At 36.6% G+C, this 22,494-nt stretch overlaps 1 protein-coding gene across 2 annotated transcripts in view; it reads left to right on the plus strand.

Annotated features, from left to right (window-relative positions):
* Positions 1-1,538: 1,538 nt before the first annotated feature.
* LOC145662221 (protein Wnt-8b-like) overlaps positions 1,539-22,494 on the plus strand; it is a 75,436-nt gene continuing 54,480 nt past the window's right edge. Inside the window, exon 1 of one of the 2 annotated variants that reach the window (XM_081727556.1) lies at positions 1,539-1,888. Coding sequence is in view for 1 of the 2 variants with exons in the window: in XM_081727555.1 (XP_081583681.1) it covers positions 1,824-1,888 (65 nt within the window). In the remaining variant the exon portion in view is untranslated. The remainder of the gene's footprint in view (positions 1,889-22,494) is intronic. The other variant, XM_081727555.1, reaches the window with a different exon arrangement.

Raw genomic sequence — 22,494 nt, forward strand, 5'->3', positions numbered from 1 at the left:
TGAGAGGAACATGCGAAACATACGTTCATTAATGAATTGACTTGCGATTCTAATAACGATTAAGAGTATCTAAATACTTTCACCCAGATGCTTATGCAACCGGTAAGTGTTAGGTGCGTTGATGGTTGCATATTAATTTTTAAGCGTAGTACTCATATGAATGAATGGGATATAGATAGCCACATTTAAAGTCACCGTTAGCGGTGAATATGTTAATGGATTCATTCCATTAACGAACTTGGCTGAGATAATCACGCCTTATTGAGAAAAGACAATTCAAACATTCGCTTTCGTCCAAGAGTCATCGTGTGGAGAAAATGAAATCTTTCAGTTTAACGTCCAACGATTATGTCCTTTAGGCTAAGGGAGACGATGGTTAAAGCAAGTGAATGAGGATGGAAGAATTGGTGGAATGGGAAAGTGGGAGGAAAGGGATTATCCTGAGAAAACCCATGGACACCACCAGTGGCGGATCCAAGGGGGCTATAGGGGCTATAGCCCTCCCTTGTCGCTCAGGTATACACTGGATAAAATGGACTTCAATCCTGATTTACACGGGATAAAACGACAAAATATGGTTTAGCCCCTCCCGTGATCATACCCTGGATTCGCCCCTGGACACCTCAAACTTATTTGGCCGGGGATCGAATTAGGGATCCCATACACCAGAGGTAAGCACTCTACCACGGACTCACTGTGTCTCCAGTTGTCTTGTGGAGTAACAAACGTGCTAACGTTGCAATTGTATGAGTCCTCTTCCGTAACCTTCGTAAACATAAAATGAAGGACGACTCCTTTGATTTATACCTGTTGGCAATATCAACAAAACGTATCCCATTCTAACTTCCTCTTACATGTAAACTTACATACCGTAAAGTAACACATCACCACTTTTGAATTTCTTTTATTGAAAAAAAAAGTTATAATATGATAATCAACAGGGTGTGACGCCACATTATTCTAGTCCATTATCTCACAAAATTACACCAAGTGAACTTTGTGGTGGACAAACACCGTGTGTGTGGGTTTCCTCAGGGGTTCTCCCGTTTCCTCCCACTTTCTTCATTCCACCGTTTCATTCATTACTCATCTCCTTTAGCCTAACCGGCATAATCGTGGGACGTAAAACTCAAAGATTTCATTTCATTTTTTATCTCACAAATTAGATGAACACCAAAAATATTTACTGAGGGGGAGCTGAAGCCTGTACGACTTGCTTCAAAGATGGGACATGTTAATCATTTGCTTCAATGGCTACGAGAATAAAAGGATTTGTAGCGAAGAGTGTTCGAATAGATGTTATAAAAAAAATCGCTGATACACCTGCAAATCAGTCCAGTTTTGAAGCTTTATTTCTACAACAATATTCGTTGGAGGTTTCTGTTTTTAGCGAAGGAATCGTGGGAACGAGAACAGCAAAACAATATGAGTCATCTCTGTTGGGCTTCCACCTGAGTTCTATGCATCCGAGAATCCACAATGGAACATTTATTGCACATTTCCTGCCTAATTCCTCCAAAGCATCTGACATGTAGCCTCAATCCAAAGTGGCCTCCGGTGATTCTTGTCAATGGATTCGGTTGTGGCCGCCTCCTGATTTCGGCATCCTTTGTATCTACGAAAGCCGCTCCCCAAACGTCAAGGAGGTTGTTGGGGGAGGTCAAAAATCGGATGATGTCACCTGCTGACTTTTCTGCGCCACCAACCCTTCATTCTTGACCTGGCATCAGTTGTTTCTGTAGTTGGGTGCCCTGTGAACTGTTCGCAGCAGTCAAAGATCAATCATCTCCATCCTTGTATCTCGTGGATCGTTGAATGCAGAGATGGTGCCTCCCAACCTACAAGAGCTTCTCATAGGGATTACGCTGATTGTAGTCGCTTACGCAAGGTAAGTGAGAAACAATTTTACAAGAATTTTCAATTATGTCTAGTATGCATTGATGAGTTCCTTCAGTAGCTGTTTTGTTTAAGTGATTGATAAAGCGCTCACCTCTGGTATGAGTGGTCCTTTGTTCAATCTCAGGGCATAGGAGTTTGTGGTGGACAATTTTGCATCCGTGGGATTTGTTGGAGTTCTACCGTTTTCTCCCACTTTATTAACTTCTTTCATGGTTATTTACTTTTTCTCATTATTCGACTCCTTCAGCGTAAAGATGGGGGCGTGGTGGCTCAGTGGTAGAGCGTTCACCTCCGGTCCTGGTTCGATCCCAGCTCGCGCCGTGTGGACTTTGTGGTGGACAAACACCGTGCTCGTGGGTTTTCTCGGGATTCTCCGGTTTCCTTCCACTTTCTTCATTCCACCATTTCATTCATTTCTCATTATCACCGTCTCATTTAGCCTAACCGGCAAAACCGTGGGACGTAAAACTAAAGATTTCATTTTTTCTTCCTTCAGCGTAAAGGGTATCTTCCAGGTGGGGACCACTTTTAACAGAATGTTCTGCGAACCGCAATATCCATGGCCTCTTCGAAGCAAATTTTTCATTTATAAAAAGAACATATATTAAAACGATACAGTATTTTAAAAGTAATGATTAAAATTACTTTAATTTTATAGTGGTATTAATAAAATAAAATAGAGATTAGTTTATTTTAATAATTTAAGGCTATCAATAATATATTATAGACTGGATAATACAATACATTTCCTTAATGAGTCCTGGAAGAGATGTAATAAAGAATTCTTTCTAATATAATTCCCAAACTCTTGAGATTCTGAATTATTCTGTATGATACGATATTCATTTAAATTTAGGGGCCGCGGTGGCTCAGTGGTAGAGCGTTCACCTCTGGTGTTTGGGGTCCCGGGTTCGATCCCAGTCCCCGCCAAGTGAACTTAGTTGTGGACAAACACCGTGTGCGTGGGTTCTCTCGGGGTTCTCCCGTTTCCTCCCACTTTATTCATTCTACCATTTTCATTCATTACTCATCATCACCGTCTCCTTTAGCCTAACTGGCATAACTGTGGGACGTAAAACTCAAAGATTTCATTTCATTTCATTTTCATTTAAATTTAAAAAAAAATGAAAAAAATGGTTTACTAACATTCAACCTAAGAGAACGCAAGAGTAGCCCTCTAGGATTACTTGGTAAACATAGTGGATTAGTGGCAAAGTGCTCACCACTGTTACAAGGGGGGTATCTATTTCGATCGTCTGGTCGCTCTAGTAATTAGAAATTAGACTGCTTATGGGCAGCATCGTGTCAGTCTCTCTTGGCGTAAAAGCCATAATCATGTGATGTTAAACTGGAAGTATATTGTGGGAGGGGAAGCACGTAGCTCAGTGATAGAGCGCTTACCTCTGGTGTATAGGGTCCCTGGTTCGATCTCCGGACAAGCAAGTTTGTGGTGGACAACATCGTGTCCGTGGGTTTTCTACGAGTATTTCCGTTTTCTCTCACTTCTTCAATAGAGATGCGGTGCCTCAGTGGTAGAGTGTTCACCTTTGGTACATAGGGGTCCTCAGTTCGATCCCAACTCGCGCCAAGTGAACTCTGTGGTGGACAAACACCGTGTGCGTGGGTTTTCTTGGGGTTCTCCAACTTCCTTCATTCCATTATTTCATTCATTTCTCATCATCACCGTCTCCTTTAGCCTAGCCCGGAAAATCGTGGGACGTAAAAATGAAAGATTCTACGAAAGAGTCTTCATACCGCCGAAATTAAAATACCCCTAATTTTACAGTAATTATGTGATATCTTCAAATAGGTAAAAGATAATCGAAATGTGGAACAAGAGCGCCCTAGACAATATTATTTTACATGAGAAACCGTTATGACCACTCACTTATCTGCTTTCGATTTCGAGCCATTTTGGAAATCGGCATTTATTTTCGCGTTTCTAAACAGCTGAAAACGGAAAGCCACTAGGTGACTTGTGATAACGGTACCTCACGCAAAATCATATTGTCTACGGTGGTCTTGTTCCATATTTCAATTATCTTTTATCTATTTGAAGATAGCACATAATTATTGTAAAATTAGCGGTATTTTAATTTCGCCGGGATGAAGACTCTTAAGACAGGTCAGATGGCTCATGTTCACCTGTGTGATGTATGGTCATCATATCAAAGAAACAGCATTTTCTATGGCTCCCTAGGTTCCGGATCCGGAGTTTGCTTTCTTTAGTAAAATATCACTGTAGCGAACGCCACTATAACTAAAACGTTCAAAATTCCGAAATTACTATAGGCCTCTTCCCTTTTACCAGTCCCTGTTGGTCTATTGGCTTCCGCGTGTGCTTTTGGTGTATGTGATCCCAGGTTCTATTCCCGATGGGACAGCACAAAAAAATAGTTTGACAATTATTCAATTTCACTAATCATTCGTCTTTGTCCGAAAGAGTAGAATTGTAGAATGTTAAAATAAAATTTTTATTTGTTTTTCCCTTTTAAAATACGTTAAAACATTTATCGAATTTTGAATTTTCATTCCGAGAAGCGAATCTGATCTGGTGTGTATGCTAACCATATAGTCCAGGCAAGGGCGCCGATTTCTCTGTAAATTGGGGGGGGGGCATTCAGATGCAGAAGGTATATATATGAGGATTTTAAGACAAATTGTATTCAATTATGCGAAATATTGTATATTCATAAATACAATAGTGAGGCCACACGAGCTTTGGGGGGGCCCAGGCCTCCCGATCCCCCCAGGATCGGCACCCTTGAGTCCAGGTACATACCCAGAAATTTTTCTTGGGAGGTGTGCAAGCTTTGCGGGGAGGGGGAGTAATACTAAAGGCCACTATGTCTGTGTGGAATAAACGAGTGTTATTTTGTACCCGAAAAGATAATAAGTAATTGTAAAACACTTGCAGCTACTTTTTCAGAAAAAATGATAGAACTGGATTAGTTTTGTAAAAAAAATGAAATGAAATCTTTGAGTTTAACGTCCCACAATTATGGCTGTTAGTCTAAGTGAGACGATGAGTAAAGCAAGTGAATGATGTTGGCAGAATTAGTGAAATGACAGAGTGGGAGGAAACGGGAGTACCCCGAGAAAACCCTCGGACACGATGTTATCCACCACAAACTTACTTGGTGCGGATCGAACCAAGGGCTCCACATAGAAGAGGTAATCGCTCTACCATTGATCCATTGATTGAAGTGTAAGATCAAAATTTCACGCTACATAAATCATTTCCTTGTCAAATAAATATAGTTTTGTTGAGAGAATGTACAAAAGTATGCTCAGTTAGGAAATTTAGAAGGGGTCTTGACCAGGGGCATCATTTCAGACTTCACTTAAGGGGGGCAAAAGCACAACCGACATAGACTTTCATGTTTTGTACTAGTATATTATTAGACAATCGATTAAAGTATACACATTCCTGGGGGGCAATTGCCCCCTCCTGCCACCCTAAATGACACCCCTGGTCTGAATCCCTTAGACCCCAGTTCCATGTGTGCGTCTCTGATATAGTCGCAAGGAAGCTCTGAAAATGTAGTCTTCTGGCCTATATTGAACTTTATTTAAAAAAAAATAAAATAAAATTGAAATGCCCCGTGCTTTACAATATAAATGTTTTTCTCTTGTTACATTATTATGATCACGCAAATAAGGCTTATAAGGTTATAATGGTAGCAAGACCGTTCGTCACTCCACACGACCCAAAGCGAATTTTTAAAGTGATGTTTGTAGTGGACAAAGATTCTGCGTGGGTTTTTCTCGGAGTTCTCCTGTTTCCTCTCACTTTCGTCATGCCACTATTTCATTCATAATTATCATCGTTGTCTCTCTTTGCTTTGCAACATAATGGTGGGCCTTTATACTATAAATTTAATTTAATTTAATTATTTTCTAAGACTATACGCACCAAAAGATCGTGAGTTAACTACGAAACCAGTAGGTAAAAGGAGCTTCTTGTTAATTTAGCAATTTATAATGCAAATGAATTCGAAACTTTTTCGTAATTTGATTCGTTATTACACACTATTGACTTAATTTTAATTGTGCATTTATGTATTTATTTCAACATAACACGCATAATGTCCAATTACAGTGTTGCACATGAAGTTTGATTATTATGTAGTAATCTAATACAAATGCAGTTTTAGATACACTTGCTTTTATATGTAGTGTTTTGTTTACCTGTGTCCATTCATCTTCTTACACACTGTTTTTCGATAAACGTTTTCACTCATTCTGAATATATCAATGTATGAACATGCTAATTCCATATTATGGAATTGTAAAAAGTACTCATTCGTCATCTAAGAGATTTATGTGGCACATTCGTGTCTTCGTGTAGTAAAATGTAGTGTTATTGCTACTTCTAGCTTTGTTTGTCAGAACATGCAATACTACTGTAAATTAGAATTTAATTGAATAGAATCGATGTCATTATTCAGAACTTCATGAAGAAAGACTAAGTTATGGAGATTTCTTCTTTTTTTTTTCAATGTTAAGATATTGAAGTTATTTATTAATTCTGTATATGACGCATATGCAAGATAGAGACCTGTTATCCCGTGCATTAATGACTTTTAAAATGTATACTCAACACTTTATATGATTTTACAATATATCTCAACATTCAAATTACATTAACATATTCTCAGATCAAATACGGAATAATACAAATTCAAGTGTCAATTGATTTTGAAAATCCTTACTGAATCGAAAAATGAACCCAACATTTTTATATTCATTATTCGTAATGTTTTCTATATTACGAGCAGATGTTAGCTTTGATTCGAAATTCATTCCTATATCTTTAACCATTTCAAGTATTTCAAAAATTATAACGAACATGTTGTTCTTTTCTAGTAAAGGAAAGGGTTTGTCACGAATTTAACGTAAAGTTATTAATATTACTCCATATGTTTACACTTCGTAAATCCATTTACAATTTTATACAGTCATCAATTGACTTTATTCTATCATATAACTTGGGATCATCTGCGAATAAAACGTATGAGAATGTTTAATGCATTCCATTATATCATTAATAGTCATAAAAAATAATAATGGTTCAAGGTTTGAGCCTTGTGGAACGCCTGATACTTTTTCAAATTTTTTAGAGATAATACCTTTGTGAACTTAAGATTGTTGACGATTACACAAGTAGGAAGCTAAAAATGTTAAGGACTTTTGAGAAGAAATGAAAAAAGGTAATTTCTTTAGTAATATATAGTAAGTCAACTAAGTCAAAGGTGTTGTGGAAATCTGTATTTATTACGTCAACTTGACCACCTGTATCAAATTCCTTTGCAAAGAAATGAATAATAATTGACAAATTTGTAGAAGTTAATTTACTTTAATTTTGTTATTTAATATTCATTAGTAAAATTCCAGAAACAGTCGTAGAACCGTTTTACTTTGCGAATAGTGAAATGTATGAAAGAAAGCACTTCATTTTCTTTTTATATATAAATTAAACATAGAGTTGTATCAGAAAGCGAAATATTCATGGAAATGTGTTATTGCACTAAGGTTACTCTTTACCCGTTTTGAGGAGTACGATGGTTCAGTGGTAGAGTGCTTACATCTGGTGTGTGAGACTCCTAGTTCGATTTCCGGCCAAGTAAGTTTGTGGTGGACAACATCGTGTCCGTGGGTTTTCTCGCATACGCGCGTTTCCTCCCACATTTTCATTCTATCCATTCTTCCATCATCATTCACTTGGCTTAATCATCCGTCTCCCTTAGTGTAACAGGCATAATCGTAGAACGTTAAACTCAAGGATTTCATTCCTATGCCCGTTTTAACAACAAATGTATTGAAAGCGTTCTTGAGTTTCCTGATAAACTACGCAAATAACACTTAGCAAGGGCGCCGATCCTGGGGGAGTCGGGGGCGGCCCTCAAAGCTCTCCCCCCTATTGTATTTATGAATATACAATGTTTAGCATAATTTAAATGCAATTTGTCTTAAAATCCTCATATATATATACCTTCTGGATCTGAACCCACATAGCACAAGTACGTCCACGGGATGTCCGAGACTGAGCCCGCAACGGACGACGGGACATCCCGGGATATCCGAATGTGCTCCCGGGACATCCACAGGATTCCCACGGGAGATCCAGATGTCCGCTAATATCCCGGAATACGGGATATTCAACGGGACCACGAAAGGATGTCTATTGCTTTTCCCTCGGACCTCCTGTCCCATCTGGGACGTCCCGTGGACATCCTACATGGGAATCCTTCAGGACGTCCCATGCAGGACGTCTATTGGATGTCTTCTCATTGTCCCGATAATCCCGCGAACCGAATGGGATGATTGGGATCAAAATGGGACATCCCAGGGACGTAGTGTTCTATGTGGGAATGGGCCCCTCCAAATTTACAGAGAAATCGGCGCCCTTGACACTTAATACTTAAATCATAAAATAAGTTGTAAAGTAACGCCGAAACAGAAAAAGGTGGAACCAGTGACGTAGTGGCGGCTCTTGAAGGAAGTCATATCTGTAAGATTTTTGATGTCATTACAGGCTAAAGGAGGATCTATTGGTTGTTGTAGATATATAGCTTTCTGAAGCTGTATGAAGCTTTCTCCCCTTGGCTTGTAGCAAGATTTGTTTTTTCGATCCCTCATGAGACAATTCTACGTGTCATCCAGTTCTCTTGAGAGTTTCCTAGCTATAATGGTGTGTAATGGTCTGTAGTGTAGGCATTAAGTATTGCATTGTGTGTGCACCTACCACCTGCACCGGATAAAAGTAGCATGTATTTCACCGTGAGAAGAAAACAGTGGCGTAACTAGAGGTTTGGTGTCCTCCACGCAGACAGCGTGGAGTGGGGCCTCTTCTCTACATCCCACTTCACGATTTGGGAGCCCCTGATGGCTAGAGGCCCCTCGCAATGTGGGGGTCTGCGGGGCCCTTATTTACGCCCCTGGAAGAAGATTAAAAAAACAATAGATAGAAAATGCTAGTTGATAGTATATTTTGCTTTACTGTACATAAATAAATAACTTCTTCAGCAAAAGAAAAAAAAAAAACTATTATTATTGGCAACAAACGAGATAGCTTTTAGGGCGTTCTTTTTAGAATTCTCTCGAACATTACACATCAAAATCTATATTCAAAACATGTTATCTTATTCAGCTGTATCTGATGTATCGATTGTTTCCACAATGTTTAATTAAACAGAAATTAACACTTGAGAGTTATTAATAACTTGAGCCTATATTTAATTGACCATATTATGTGTTGTCGTCGTAATGAAGAGGTTAATGAAGATATATTTCAAGACCAGTTTCATCTCAAAAAGCGACATGCTTCTCGTTCAGCATCAGTTTCAGGTTTACAAATTAATACTCTTGTATTATTATTACTAGTTGAATATACCCATGCTTCGCACGGGGGCTGTATTTGAGGAAGTCAAAGCCTGTGGGAGTATCACCATTGATCTCAGTGACCGCGAAAACTATGTATTTGATACTAATATCGGTCATTTTGGGCTACTTTTTACATGTCTCGGTATCACCCACCCCACCCCCACCCCCCGCTGACTCCCGGCCCGCATTCAATTGTAACTAAATTTGCAAGTCATCGCTAATGGAAGTGTCACCATTGATTTCAGCAACCGCGAAAACTATAGATTTGACACTAATATCAGGCATTTTGGATTACTTTTATATGTCTCGGTAAACACCCCCCTGAGACCCCTACTGGTTCGAATTTTGACAAAAACGTTTAACTCTGGTCTGGAGCCTGAACCAAGGTATTCGTGACTAAAATTTGGTAACTCTCGGTCCACTCGTCTGGTCCCCAGGCCGCACACAGACAGACAGACAAACACACAAACAAAATCTTTATTTTATTTATATTAGATTATTATTATTATTATTATTATTATTATTATTATTATTATTATTATTATTATTATTATTATTATTATTTAGTTGAAAAGTACACATGATTTCTTTCTCTCGCGTATTAATTTGTCAGCTTTAGTGAGAACTATCGGTAATGAATTTCACGTTCGAATCTTTAATGCCATTCATTCGGAGTGAGGACTTTCGCAGTTCTACTTCATCAGGCGAATTCTCGGATAGTATCTTCATATAGAGCGAAAACAGTTATTCTAAAATCAATGAAGCGTAATCAAAAATATAACAAAAACCAGAAGTAGTACAAATCTATCACCATCGGTTTTAATAATGATTTAGAAAATATCACATCATACAAACCAAATATCTTTACATGGTGCACACGTGACATTGCTATTTATTTTAATTGAGTTTCTGTTTAAGGTAGTTAATGTTGTTTCATAGACTGTTATTTATTATTGTTATTGTTGTCATTTATTAGACGTCCCAACTATACTATGCGTAAATGTCGGAAGCCTTATGAAACGGGTATGTCCATCCATCCGTCTGTCTGTCGATAACTACCAGAACAAAAACGGTAACAGATATCAAGAAGATTTTTTTTCAATAGATTCAGAGTGCCAAGAATAGATTCCACCTCCTCCGGTAACTTTCTGTTCAAACGGGAAGTGGTAAAAAATCAATCATTTCCGGTTTCCACATCAATCGCCATAGGACAAAACGGTAGTAGATAGTGACAACCTACTTTTGGGAATCGATTCTACGCCTCAAAAAAGCATATCATGGCCAGTCGTAACACATCACCAAAACCATAGAAGTGGTTGAAATTTATTAGTTCTCCTGGTTTCAATATTGACGTATTTAGAGCAAAAATAGTAAAAGAAATCATTTTTGGAATCGATTTAATGTAACAACAATAAGTTCCGTCATCTCTGCTAAACCTTTACTGAAACCGGAAATTGTAGAAGTTAATCAGTTTTGGTTTCAACGTTGATCGGATACAGCAAAAACTATAAAAGTCATTGAGAAGCTTTTCTTTCTTAATTTTTTTCTTTTCTTTCTTTCTTTCTTTCTTTTCTTTTTTTTTTTTTTTTTTCTTTTTTTTTTTTTTTTTTTTTTTTTTTTTAATAATCGATTCAGCGTCCCAAGAATAGGTTTTCCTCTTCGTCAACCCTCTACTCAAACCGGAACTGGTAGAAATGAATCATTTACTGTCTCAACGTTTATCACCATACAACAAAAACAATAATAGACAGCAAACAGTTTATACAATGGATTTAGTGTCTCAAGAAAATATATCATCATCACCCGCAAAACTGTACCGCAACCGAAAATGGTTAATATTTACTGCTACTTCGGTTATAATATTGATTTCCATAGAGCAGAAACGGTAAAACATGTTCAGAAGCTCTTTCTTGCAATCGATTTAGCATACCAAGAATAGCATACCTCCTTAATCCTCTATTCAAACCGGAAAACCGGAAGTAGTAGAAATATACGGACTCGATGTTCACATTGATTATCATAAAACAACAATGAAAATACGTAAATAGCAACAATTGGAGTTTAACAATCGATTCAGCGTCTCAACATAACATACTATCACACTACCCGCAATACTGTACTAAAACCCAAAGTGAATGAAATTTTCTAGTACTTCCGGTTACAATGTTTGTTTCCGTAGAGCAAATATGATATGATATTTCGAAAATCTGTTTTCTCGACACACATTCAGCGCCCCAAGAATGAGTTTTATCTCAATTATTATCGTTTGTTGAAACCGGAAGTGGTGAAAATCTATATTTTTCTTAAAAAAGGTAACATTGATTGCATAATGGATAGAACACAAATTGTTAGCGGCAAGCAAGGTTTTTTATTTATTTATTTATTTATTCAGTAACACACAAATATATTTTATCTCCGAATTTCTTCCTTTGTTGCCAATAAAGTGAGAGACAACAATTAACATTTCTGATTTCCATCTATGATATTTTCCATAAGTAGAAGCTTTGCTTTGTTATAATTAAATATAAACTAATTATTTGCTGAGCAAAACTATATATTTTCATTAAAATTCAACACTGTTACAGTTTCGCCAACTAACTCTTTGGTTTCATCAGATACTATGTGATACAGGATAACTGTACAAACGTATATACATACATACAATCGTATATATATATATATAATATATATATATATATATATATATATATATATATATATATATATATATATATATATACGATTGTACAGGTATCCTGTATCACATAGTATCTGATGAAACCAAAGAGTTAGTTGGCGAAACTGTAACAGTGTTGAATTTTAATGAAAATATATAGTTTTGCTCAGCAAATAATTAGTTTAAATCTGATTTCCATGTTAACCTCTATTAAAAGGAAGAAGTTTAATATTTATATCAAAAATAGAGTCAATCAAGTTAGGGAGCAGTCTAAAAACTGCCTCAATGCATTCAATATGTTTAAGAGTCTCTATCACTGAGAAATTAAAATACCGGTAATTTTACAATAATTATGTGATATCTTCAAATAGATAAAAGATAATCGAAAGGTGGATCAAGACCTCCCTAGACGATGTTATTTTCCATGAGGTAACATTATCACGAGTCACCTAGTAGCTTTTCGTTTGCTGGTATTTAGAAACGCGAAAATAAATGCCGATTTTCTAAATGGCTGGAAATCGAAAGCAGATAAATGTGTCGTGATAACGGTATCTCACGCAAAATAATACTGTCTTGGGAGGTCTTGTTCCACTTTTCGATTATATTTTATCTATTTGAAGATATGACATAATTACTGTAAAGTTAGCGATATTTTAATTTCGCAGGGATAAGGCCTCTTAATGCTCTCTAAGGGACAAATGTGGGTCCAAGTTAGTTCCCTTCCTCTCTGGTAGATGGCTCTCAAGTTTAATAAAAGTTTCTTTCGTTTGATTTTGTTCGGTTATTTTATTCAAAAATTTTATTTAGGTGCTATTTTTTTTTTTAAAATTTTAACAGAAGTTAAAGCAATGGTGAAGATTTACTGTACGAACCCACAGATTTGTAAAATTTAGAGAACAAATTCCTAGTAATATTTTAGTAGACTAGTGTATAAATAATCTAAAGATGTGTTTTTGCCTGTGAGATGTATATCTAGGTAAAAATACTTAATACAAGTCAAACCTGTTATGCGTGGATTCGCCCATAAAGTAGCTAGTAACCACAGTATTGAAAATGAATTGAAGGACGTATCTGAAGTCAATGTGCTAACTCATGAACGAAATTATAGAAATGTCCGAAAGTTAAGGGATCCACATAATTGTGAAACTTACGTTAGTAATGTGTTGTACTACTTTGAAACTCAAATATGCAAGTAATGAAGTAATATCGGGATTTTAGCGAAGGTTCACCAACTAGTTCGTAAAATGATTACGTCCTTCTTTATGATGGAGTTGCATTGGCTTATCGTCCAGCTTCGTTAGGAAGAAGTAACATATACTTGCATTGCATTGCTGAATGTTTATTGCATTGCAGATAGCAGTCAGTGTACTGGCTATGGGTTTGGCAGGTTAATTAGAAGTGACTCACCTACCTTTCCCGGAGATAGATCCTGGGATCCCAGGCACAAATACCACGAGTATCGATTTTTTTGTTTTATTTATTTATTTGGTCAGCAGGAATTCACAATTTCGTTATCTATCTCTTGCCTAATGTAATACGCACGCCTCGTGATGAGTGTAACTTTTGTGATAACTAATATCTTGCTTTACGTGTTTCCAAACGATGATTTCAGCACAACCTCATTGCATTACATACTTCATTTGTTTCTCTTTGAAGTGACCATTTCGTCCCTCGAAGGCAGACTGCGCGGCGTCGCTTCCTCCTTCAACGATGATTCATATGAAGTAAAAGACTTCCGACACCCTACGATGACAAGATAAGACGTTAAATTATATTTGTCTATGATCAACACCGTAGAACCACTGATATTTTATGCGTCATCCCATCTCAATATTTGCTAATGTTACACGCTATTCATGACTGAAATGTCTTTATCAGTTTCTTACATTCTTTCTTCTGATTCAAAAAGGCAAGCCGAAGATTTTTCACGACCTAAGTTTAAAGAAAAAAAATATATATATATGTTTGGCAATAAATATTGTACTATGAGGAGGGCACGGTGGCTCAGTAAGTGGAGTCCCTGGTTCAATCTCCCGCCAATTCAAGTTTGTGAAGGACAACATTCTGTCCATGGGTTCTCTCACGGTACTCCCGTTTCCTTCCACCTCCTCATTCCACCAATTGTTGCATCATTATTCACTTGCTTTAATCATTGTCTCTTTTAGCCTAAAAGGCATAATTTGGGAGATTAATTTCAAAGATTTCATGTAGTATATGAAGAATGTACTTTTGACTTTATTTATTTAGTATTGTACCCGGGATATTATTTACAGTGAAAAGACAAGGGAAGTTAACTTCATGATATCACCTATACTTAGTGTTATTATTATTAACTAACCAACTCTATGGCCTATGAAACCCGGAGATTCAATGCCGTGTTCACAAAAGCTCTCCATTGACTTCTATCCTTAGTCAACTGAATCCAGTTTCTACTTTGTATTCCTATCTCTGCGAGATAAATCTTAATATTTCCCTCCCATCTGCGCCTAGGTCTTCCTGATGGTCGTTTTCCAATTGGTCTTCCAGTCAAGACTTTGAAAGCGTTTCTACTTTCTTACATTCTAGCTACATGATCTGCCCATCTAAGCCTCCTAGACTTGGCGACCCTAACAATGTTGGGTAAACCGTATAAATTATGTAGTTCGTCGTTATGAAGTTTCCGCCATTTTCCATTCTCGTCTCTCTTGGATCCGCATATTCGTCTCAGGATCTTGTTCTCAAATACTTTCAGTCTACTTCCCTCAGAGTAAGCGACCATGTTTCGCAACCATACAGAACAACAGGCATGATTATCGTTTTGTATATTTTAAGCTTCAAATTCCTTGACAGAACCCGCGACGACAAGAGATTTTGAACTGAATAATAATACGAATTCCCTGATTTTAGTCGACATTTAGTTTCGTCGTGAATACGGTTTTCGAGTGTTAATATTGATCCTAGACCTAGATATTTGAAAGTATCCACTTTATCAAAAGTATTATTTAATATTTTAACGCATTCATAATTTGCGGTATTACGGTTCCGACGAACTTCCATTTATTTAGTTTTCTTTGCATTTACTTCTAAACCCATGACCTATTATTATTATTATTATTATTATTATTATTATTATTATTATTATTATTATTATTATTATTATTATTATTATTATTATTATTGTATGGATTATTTTCTCTTTTACTTCCAAACTATTCTGCATAAGTATTGAGTGTCTTCTAGAATGACTATGTCCGTTTGTCTTTTTACAGGTTTCAGACCAGAAACGGTAATACATAGCCAGAAATAGCTCTTCTATGATTTCTTTGTCCCAAGAATAAGTTCCATATTCTTCTTTAACCCTCTATTCAAACCAGAAGTGGTAGAAATAAGCCATTTCCAGGTCTCAACATTCATCACCATTGAACAAAAACGGTTCAACTGAATTTAGCATCCTGAGAATAGAACCTTTGCCCACTCTTTTCGCTCTAATAAAGTGGAAGAGGTAAAAGTCTAATACCACTGTCGATTTCAATATTCCCAACCCCCGCCAAGTGAACTTTGTGGTGGACAAAAACCGTGTGCATGGGTTTTCTCGGGATTCTCCCGTTTCCTCCCACTATCTTCATTCCACCATTTCATTCCTTACTCATCATCACCGTCTCCTTTAGCGTTACCGGCATAACCGTGGGACGTAAAACTCAAAAGATTTTCGATTTCAATATTGATCTCTGTAGAGAAAAAAAATCTAAGCAAATAATGCGAAATTACTTCTTAATGTGGGTTCAACTTCCAAAGAATAACTTTATCTTTATCCTTATTCCGATATTCAAACCGGAAGTTGTTAAAATCTGCTACCTCCGGTTTCAACACTAACCGCCATAGAGACAAAACAGTAATAGATGACTATAACTATTTTATTGACACATTGAGTATCGCAAAAATGTGTTCTATCACATTCTTTATATCTCTCTACTAAAACCGGAAGTGGTACACATCTAACCTTCCCATAGCAGTGAAAGAGTAAGAGAAGAAGAAACTTTTTTTTTAATCTTCGAGGGAATAAAGTATGGTTACTGAAAAATATCGAATTCGAGATTTCAATGGATTTACAAGTTTCGTGGTCTTTGTCCGTCCCGATGTTTGTATATATTTACACACAAGACATATCGGTTCACCGTAGTAGTTCTAAATTTTAAACTTAAGCTTTTTATAGGCCTAAGATTCTCCAGGAAGATTTTTCTCAAATTTTCTTCTTACCTCAAGAAGCAGGTTTAATTGAAGAGTGAAAACAAGAATTTTAGGAAGGATCAAAAAAATGGAACAAAAAATTGCGATCTTGGCCATTAATTTGATTTTGGGTCAGGGGTCACAACATTTTTGAACTGCCCCTAAATCGAGTTTTCGTATTGTTTTTACGGAATAAGCACATCATACTGAGTTAAGTGGTAGTTTGGGTTTGTCTACACTATATGTAGTTCTCGAGATATAAGACGTAAAAGAAAATATTTGATTGAATGAAATATGTTGTATTTTTTGAATTAGGAGCCACAAAAATTTTGAATGGCCCCTAAATTTTGTTTTCATATTTTCTACGGAATAAGCACGAGTTAAGTGATAGTTTGGATTTTTCTAAAATTATATGTGTAGTTCTCCAGATATAAGACCTAGAAGAAAATTTTTGGCTGAAATATATTGGATCTTTTGATTCAATAAAAATAAATGTGATTTGCTCGAAAATGATTATAACGTTTTTGTTTGTATTTTATGTATCAATGTTTCATTAATATCTTGACTAACATAGCATAACTAGTTTCACCTGAAAAAATGCACAAGGGTACTTCACTATTGTAGGTGAGTTTTTTTTCTTGTTTAATACTTTCTCATATTTTATAGTCACTCACTATATTCTTCCGTTTTATGGTGATTAATTTTGAAACCGGAATTATAGTAGTATATTTCTATCCGTTCAGGTTGCAATAGAGTATGAAGTCGAAGTTGTAACCTATTCTAATGATACGAATTCCATATTAGAAAACGAGTTCTCTCTATCCATTACCGTTTTACACCTAAAAATGTGGATCTCCCGTCGACATACAAGAATAAGGCTAGTTGTAGACGGAAGCATTTATCGTAGCATTTCTCGTAGCAGATGTACTGCCGAAAATCTCGTATAATATTCTATGGCATCATAAATATATGGTGCTTTCATACGGTAGCATTTTGATAAGCATCTTGTCATGACGTAGCAAACAAATCACTGGAGAAGAGCGCAATTGTGGCTCCGAAAGTAAAACCAGAGATTTCAGTCGCTATATCTTCTAAAGCCCTTTGTAGCATATGCTTATTACGATATAAAGGACTTTTAACATTGTACAAACAAGGATGCGCCTCATGTTTTTCAATCAGCATGATAATAGCATCAGTGCAATTCAATTTCTCACACAAAAGAAAGAGCATGGATATTTGGTACAAAATTTTTCGCTTCCTTTTAACACACCTCGGCGCTGCAATCGGACAGAAATGCTGGGGAAAATGCTACGAAATAGAGCAGGTACTATCGATAAGAAATGCCATAGGATATGCCATGGCATGGGAAAAGCTATAGCATTTGCTACTTTACACGGTAGAATATCGATGATACAATTTTTACTACGATAAATGCTTCCGTCTAAAACTAGCCTAAAAGTAGAAATGAAAGTTTTCTTGGGACGCTTAATTGATATCGAACCACCTTTCTTGATATCTCTTAGTGTTTCTGTTCTATGGAGAACAATATTGAAATCAGAAGTACTACTAAATTTCTACCACTTGTGATTTAAATAGAGCGTTACAGCTAGAGATATCTTTTCTTGAGATGCTGAATCGATTCCAGAAAATAGCTTGTCGCTGTATATTGTCACTTTTGTTCTATAGTGATCAACTTGAAACAGAAAGTATCGGTATATTTAACCATTTCCGATTTTAGTATAGCAATACCGATAAAGATATTTTATTTTGTTGAAACGATCAATTGATTTCAAAAAATCCGTTTGTCGCTATCTGTTACCATTCAATGTTAAAAATGAGAACGGTTAATTTCTTAACCACTCCCGGTTTCAATAGAGGGTTAACGGAGAAGACCAACCTATTGTTGGGTCCTGAATCTAACAAAAAAAAAAAAAATCTGTTTTCTCTCTGATATTCGTCAACAGACAAGCGGACAAAGCCGTTCTATACAACTTTCGACACTTATGTATAACATAGTTTGGAAGGGGAGTTTGCTTTTGGTGATGACTGATATTGAGACAAAGTTTTCTGAAAAAGCCTTTTAATTTTATTCTATTTCCATAAATAAATTGATTGATTGATTTTCGAGTTTAACGTCCCTTTCAGCACCGAGGCTATATGAGACGTGGACCTACTGATAAACGTGGAATCCGAACCACATGAGCTCCCGCCGGGAATTGAACCCGGGTCTCCCACGTCATCCATAAATAAATGTTCCAGTAGTAACTGCTCCACAACATGAGTTAATTTAAGACATTGGAGCTAAAACGTTAGGCGCAGTGAGCTATATGTTTTACCTCATATTGATTCAGAATGTCGAAAATAGATTCTTTGTGGGCTCTTATTCTTCTATTGAGGGAACAGTGGGGCTCAGTGGTAAAGTCTTACCTCTGGTGCGTGGTGTCCCTAATTTGGGCCAAGAAAGTTTGTGGTAGAGAACGTTGTGTTCGTTGGTTTTCTCGGGACACTCCCGTTTCCTTCCACAATTTCATTCCACTAGTTATTCTATCATCATTCATTTGATCTAATCATCCGTCATTAATCATCTGCTTTTAGCCTAAAAGAGCATAATCGAAGAAAGTTAAACTGAAAAAACTGATTATCTTCTTTTCAGACCGGAAGCAGCGGAACTTCCAATTTCAGTTTTGATGGATATATGGTAAAAACTGTAACAGAAAGCAAGAAATGTGTTTTGATATGGATTCAGGGTCCTATGAAGGTTCCATCTATGATCTCATCCAGAGGCGTCATTTAGGGAGGACAGGAGGGGGCAATTGCCCCCCCCAAGGGTTTGAAGAATACATATGCTTTAATCGATGTCTACTAATATACTAGTACAAAATGTGAAAGGCTAATGTCGATGGTGCTCTTGCCCCCCTCAAGCGAAATCTGAAATGACGCCCCTGATCTCATCCCTCTATTTCAAGCGGAAATTATAACTCTATTAGTTCCTGTTTCAATATTGAGCCCCTATTAATCATGTGTGGAAGTCTATTGTAGTTTCGCAGTGTGAACCGAAACTAACTTACTATTGAAAATGAAATGAAATGAAATCTTTTAGATTAACGTTTCACGATTATACTCTTTAGACTAAGGAAAACTGGACCAGCACACCGTTGAGCGCTCTACAAATCTAAATTATGATTAACCCTTCATGGACGCTTATTTTAAATCAGCCTTTTTTTCAGAGAGATATTAGACTTTACAGGATCAGAACACACTGAGAAGTCCCTTAAGAGTATTCATCCCAGCGAAATTAAAATACCGCTAATTTTACAGTAATTATGTGATATCTTCAAATAGATAAAAGATAATTGAAATATGGAACAAGAGCGCCCTAGACAATATTATTTTGCGTGAGGTACCGTTATCACAAGTCACCTAGTGGCTTTCTGTTTTCAGCTGTTTAGAAACGCGAAAATAAATGCCGATTTTCAAAATGGCTCGAAATCGAAAGCAGATAAGTGAGTCGTGATAACGGTTTCTCATGTAAAATAATATTGTCTAGGGTGCTCTTGTTCCACATTTCGATTATCTTTTATCTATTTGAAGATACCACATAATTACTGTAAAATTAGCGGTATTTTAATTTCGCCGGGATGAAGACTTTTAATTCCAGCAGTAGATATGTTTCAGATTCCAATCATTGTTCGGATGCCAGGACAAAAATTTGCTACAATTTTTCGATCACATTTCAACTTGTTCAACGTTGGAGATGTTCGTGTTCCGGAGGTAATACTGTATTTTTGATAGAACTATATCCCAAGTCGTCTTTTACATTCAAAACGTGAACAATCTTATTAAGGCTGTTGCTACCTCTTCGCTGAGTCGAGTTTTTCCCTATCTAATAACATTGGAACTTTTTTCGTGTTTTTCTCAGCAAGCAATGAACAAATCCTTATAAAAATTACAGCGATATATCCCTATTATAATTAATCTGTACCTATATTATCAACATTGATCAGAGGCGCAATAATTAAGCATATAGCTTAGATATAATTAAAAGAAAGAACGCTGTTATTGACAGGACATGTTGTCATGAGTAAGATTATTAGTTTGTTATTGATAGAACATGTTGTTATTGTCGAGATTATTAGTTGCTATGGGAAAGCTCTTTACGGAGATATACACACGAAATTAGAGGATACGTATACGAAAGATATGGTTGCTGTTGATATTTAATGTACGTATAAAACAGAAGAATAAATCGACGATATTTGGACGCAATTCATGTTTATGGTTAGTAATTAGTAGCTGATATGTTTATTATAATAACATAGTGATAATTTAAAGATACGTAAAACGAATCAGGGCTAAAGCGAAGTGTTTATATATATATTTCGTTTTATCTGGTGCCGGAGACACGGGACTATACTATACTATTTAGTTCCGAAGAATAGTAAGAACTGAGTTTATGTATATACGTATTTTATGAGTTTCACTACTTTGAGAAGTGGAAAGAAAATCCAAAGAACTGGAATTATGCAGAATTCCGAGATTGAAGAAGTACCCAGCATTTCAAATGAAACCATACCTGGAAATGCCGTAACTCTGTCTGAACATTCCTATTCTAACCTTATTGATATGTTTAGTCAACTACTTGATACTAAATTTGATCAACAACAAACTAAATTGGATCAACAACAAAAATTGAATGATGAAAAGTTAGAACAGATGCAGAAATTGAACGATCAAAAGCTGAAATCAAACGATGAAAAGCTAGAACAGATACTAGCGCAGCATAAATCTCTTTCAGATAAAGTACAAGGTGTGCAAGAAAATTTTGATCGCTTGCAATACAATTTGAAAGAAAATTTGCAAGTATTAGCTGATGAAGTTACCAACAAAATTACAAATGATATGACGCGAGAAGTTGATACTAGGTTTCAACAATTTAGTAACAAATGGCAAGATAGACAGGATCAACTAGCTCTAGAAACAGAGTCGATAAAGAAAGCCGTTGAAGCCGTGGAATCGACGACAGCCCAACAAAAAAATCAGATAGTGAATATTACTGCCCAGGTCAATTCACATAGCATACTGATATCCAACATACAAGAGGAAATCAGATCGTTACAAGAGAGGGAATGTGACTACAATAATCCTATGTATAAGGAGGCTTTGGGTACTCCCAATCAACAGGAAACATTGCATCATCAACAGGGAACATTGCATCTTCAACAGGAAGCATTGCATCACTGCCCGAGAACTCCATTAATAGAAACTGACGGGATATCTTCTTCTAAGAGTTCTACTGATGATGGTTTAGTTGTGGAAAACCACAGAAGGCGATTCCAAAGTCCAGATCGCAAAAGAAGAAAGGAGATAAATAAGTGCAAAAGGGTTCCAGACCATTATCAACGCCAACAAAAACATAACTATAGCAAAATAAACGTTAAGGTCAGTGAAATTAAGGCCATGACTAAATTCAGCGGTAAGTGTGACGAAACCGCAAGCTCGTTCTTAGAAAAATTTGAAGCAGAGTGCGAGATTATGGGTGTAGATCAATCTAAATTTATGAAGTTGTTACCACATCTGTTACTTCCTCCTTGTTCCTTGTGGTTTAAAGCTATTCGCGACCATATAAAATCCTACGAAGAATTTAAACGGGCCCTGTTGGCTAATTACGAAAATGATTTCTTGTTAGCTAACCGTGATGCGATGGTGCGAACTCGACACTATTCACCTCGAGTCGATAAATCTCTTACGGATTTTACAATCAATGCATATAATGAACTTAAACTCGTCAATCCGTTTCAGCCAGAATCCAGAATAATCGCTTCCGTACGCATTTTATTGCCGTATAAATTACAACAGATTCTGTTGTCTACCCAATGCGTAAACTTCAATCATCTGATAATTTTAGTTCAGAACTTCGAGAATCAATTCCCGAACCCTAGCGGAAGTAATCGTAATCCACCCAATCCAATTCCTGTCAGAAACCTGAATATAACTAATGAAAATATCGAAAATCTTCGCAGCGATGAGAGGTCACGTGACAATACTGGCATTGGAATTAGTGAAAGATCTGTTATACGTACTGGAACTGGAGCTAATGGAAGATTCAATTCTAGCGGTAGAAATGGAACGAATTATGGTAATCCGAGGAACAGTTGGACGAACGGAAGAAACTTTCGTGGAAGACGTAATTACAGTAACAATGTCATGCATACCAGTGTGACCCAAAACAGATTCAATTGGAGATCTCGAGATGGCAGGAACTGTCGGAATAGGACCGAAGTAATAAATGAAACGGGAAATGGATCAAGAGAGAATAACCAAGATTG

This window comes from Thermobia domestica, chromosome 10, assembly GCF_964235325.1.
Source record: "Thermobia domestica chromosome 10, izTheDome1.hap1.1, whole genome shotgun sequence".
Taxonomy (NCBI): Eukaryota; Metazoa; Arthropoda; class Insecta; order Zygentoma; family Lepismatidae; genus Thermobia; species Thermobia domestica.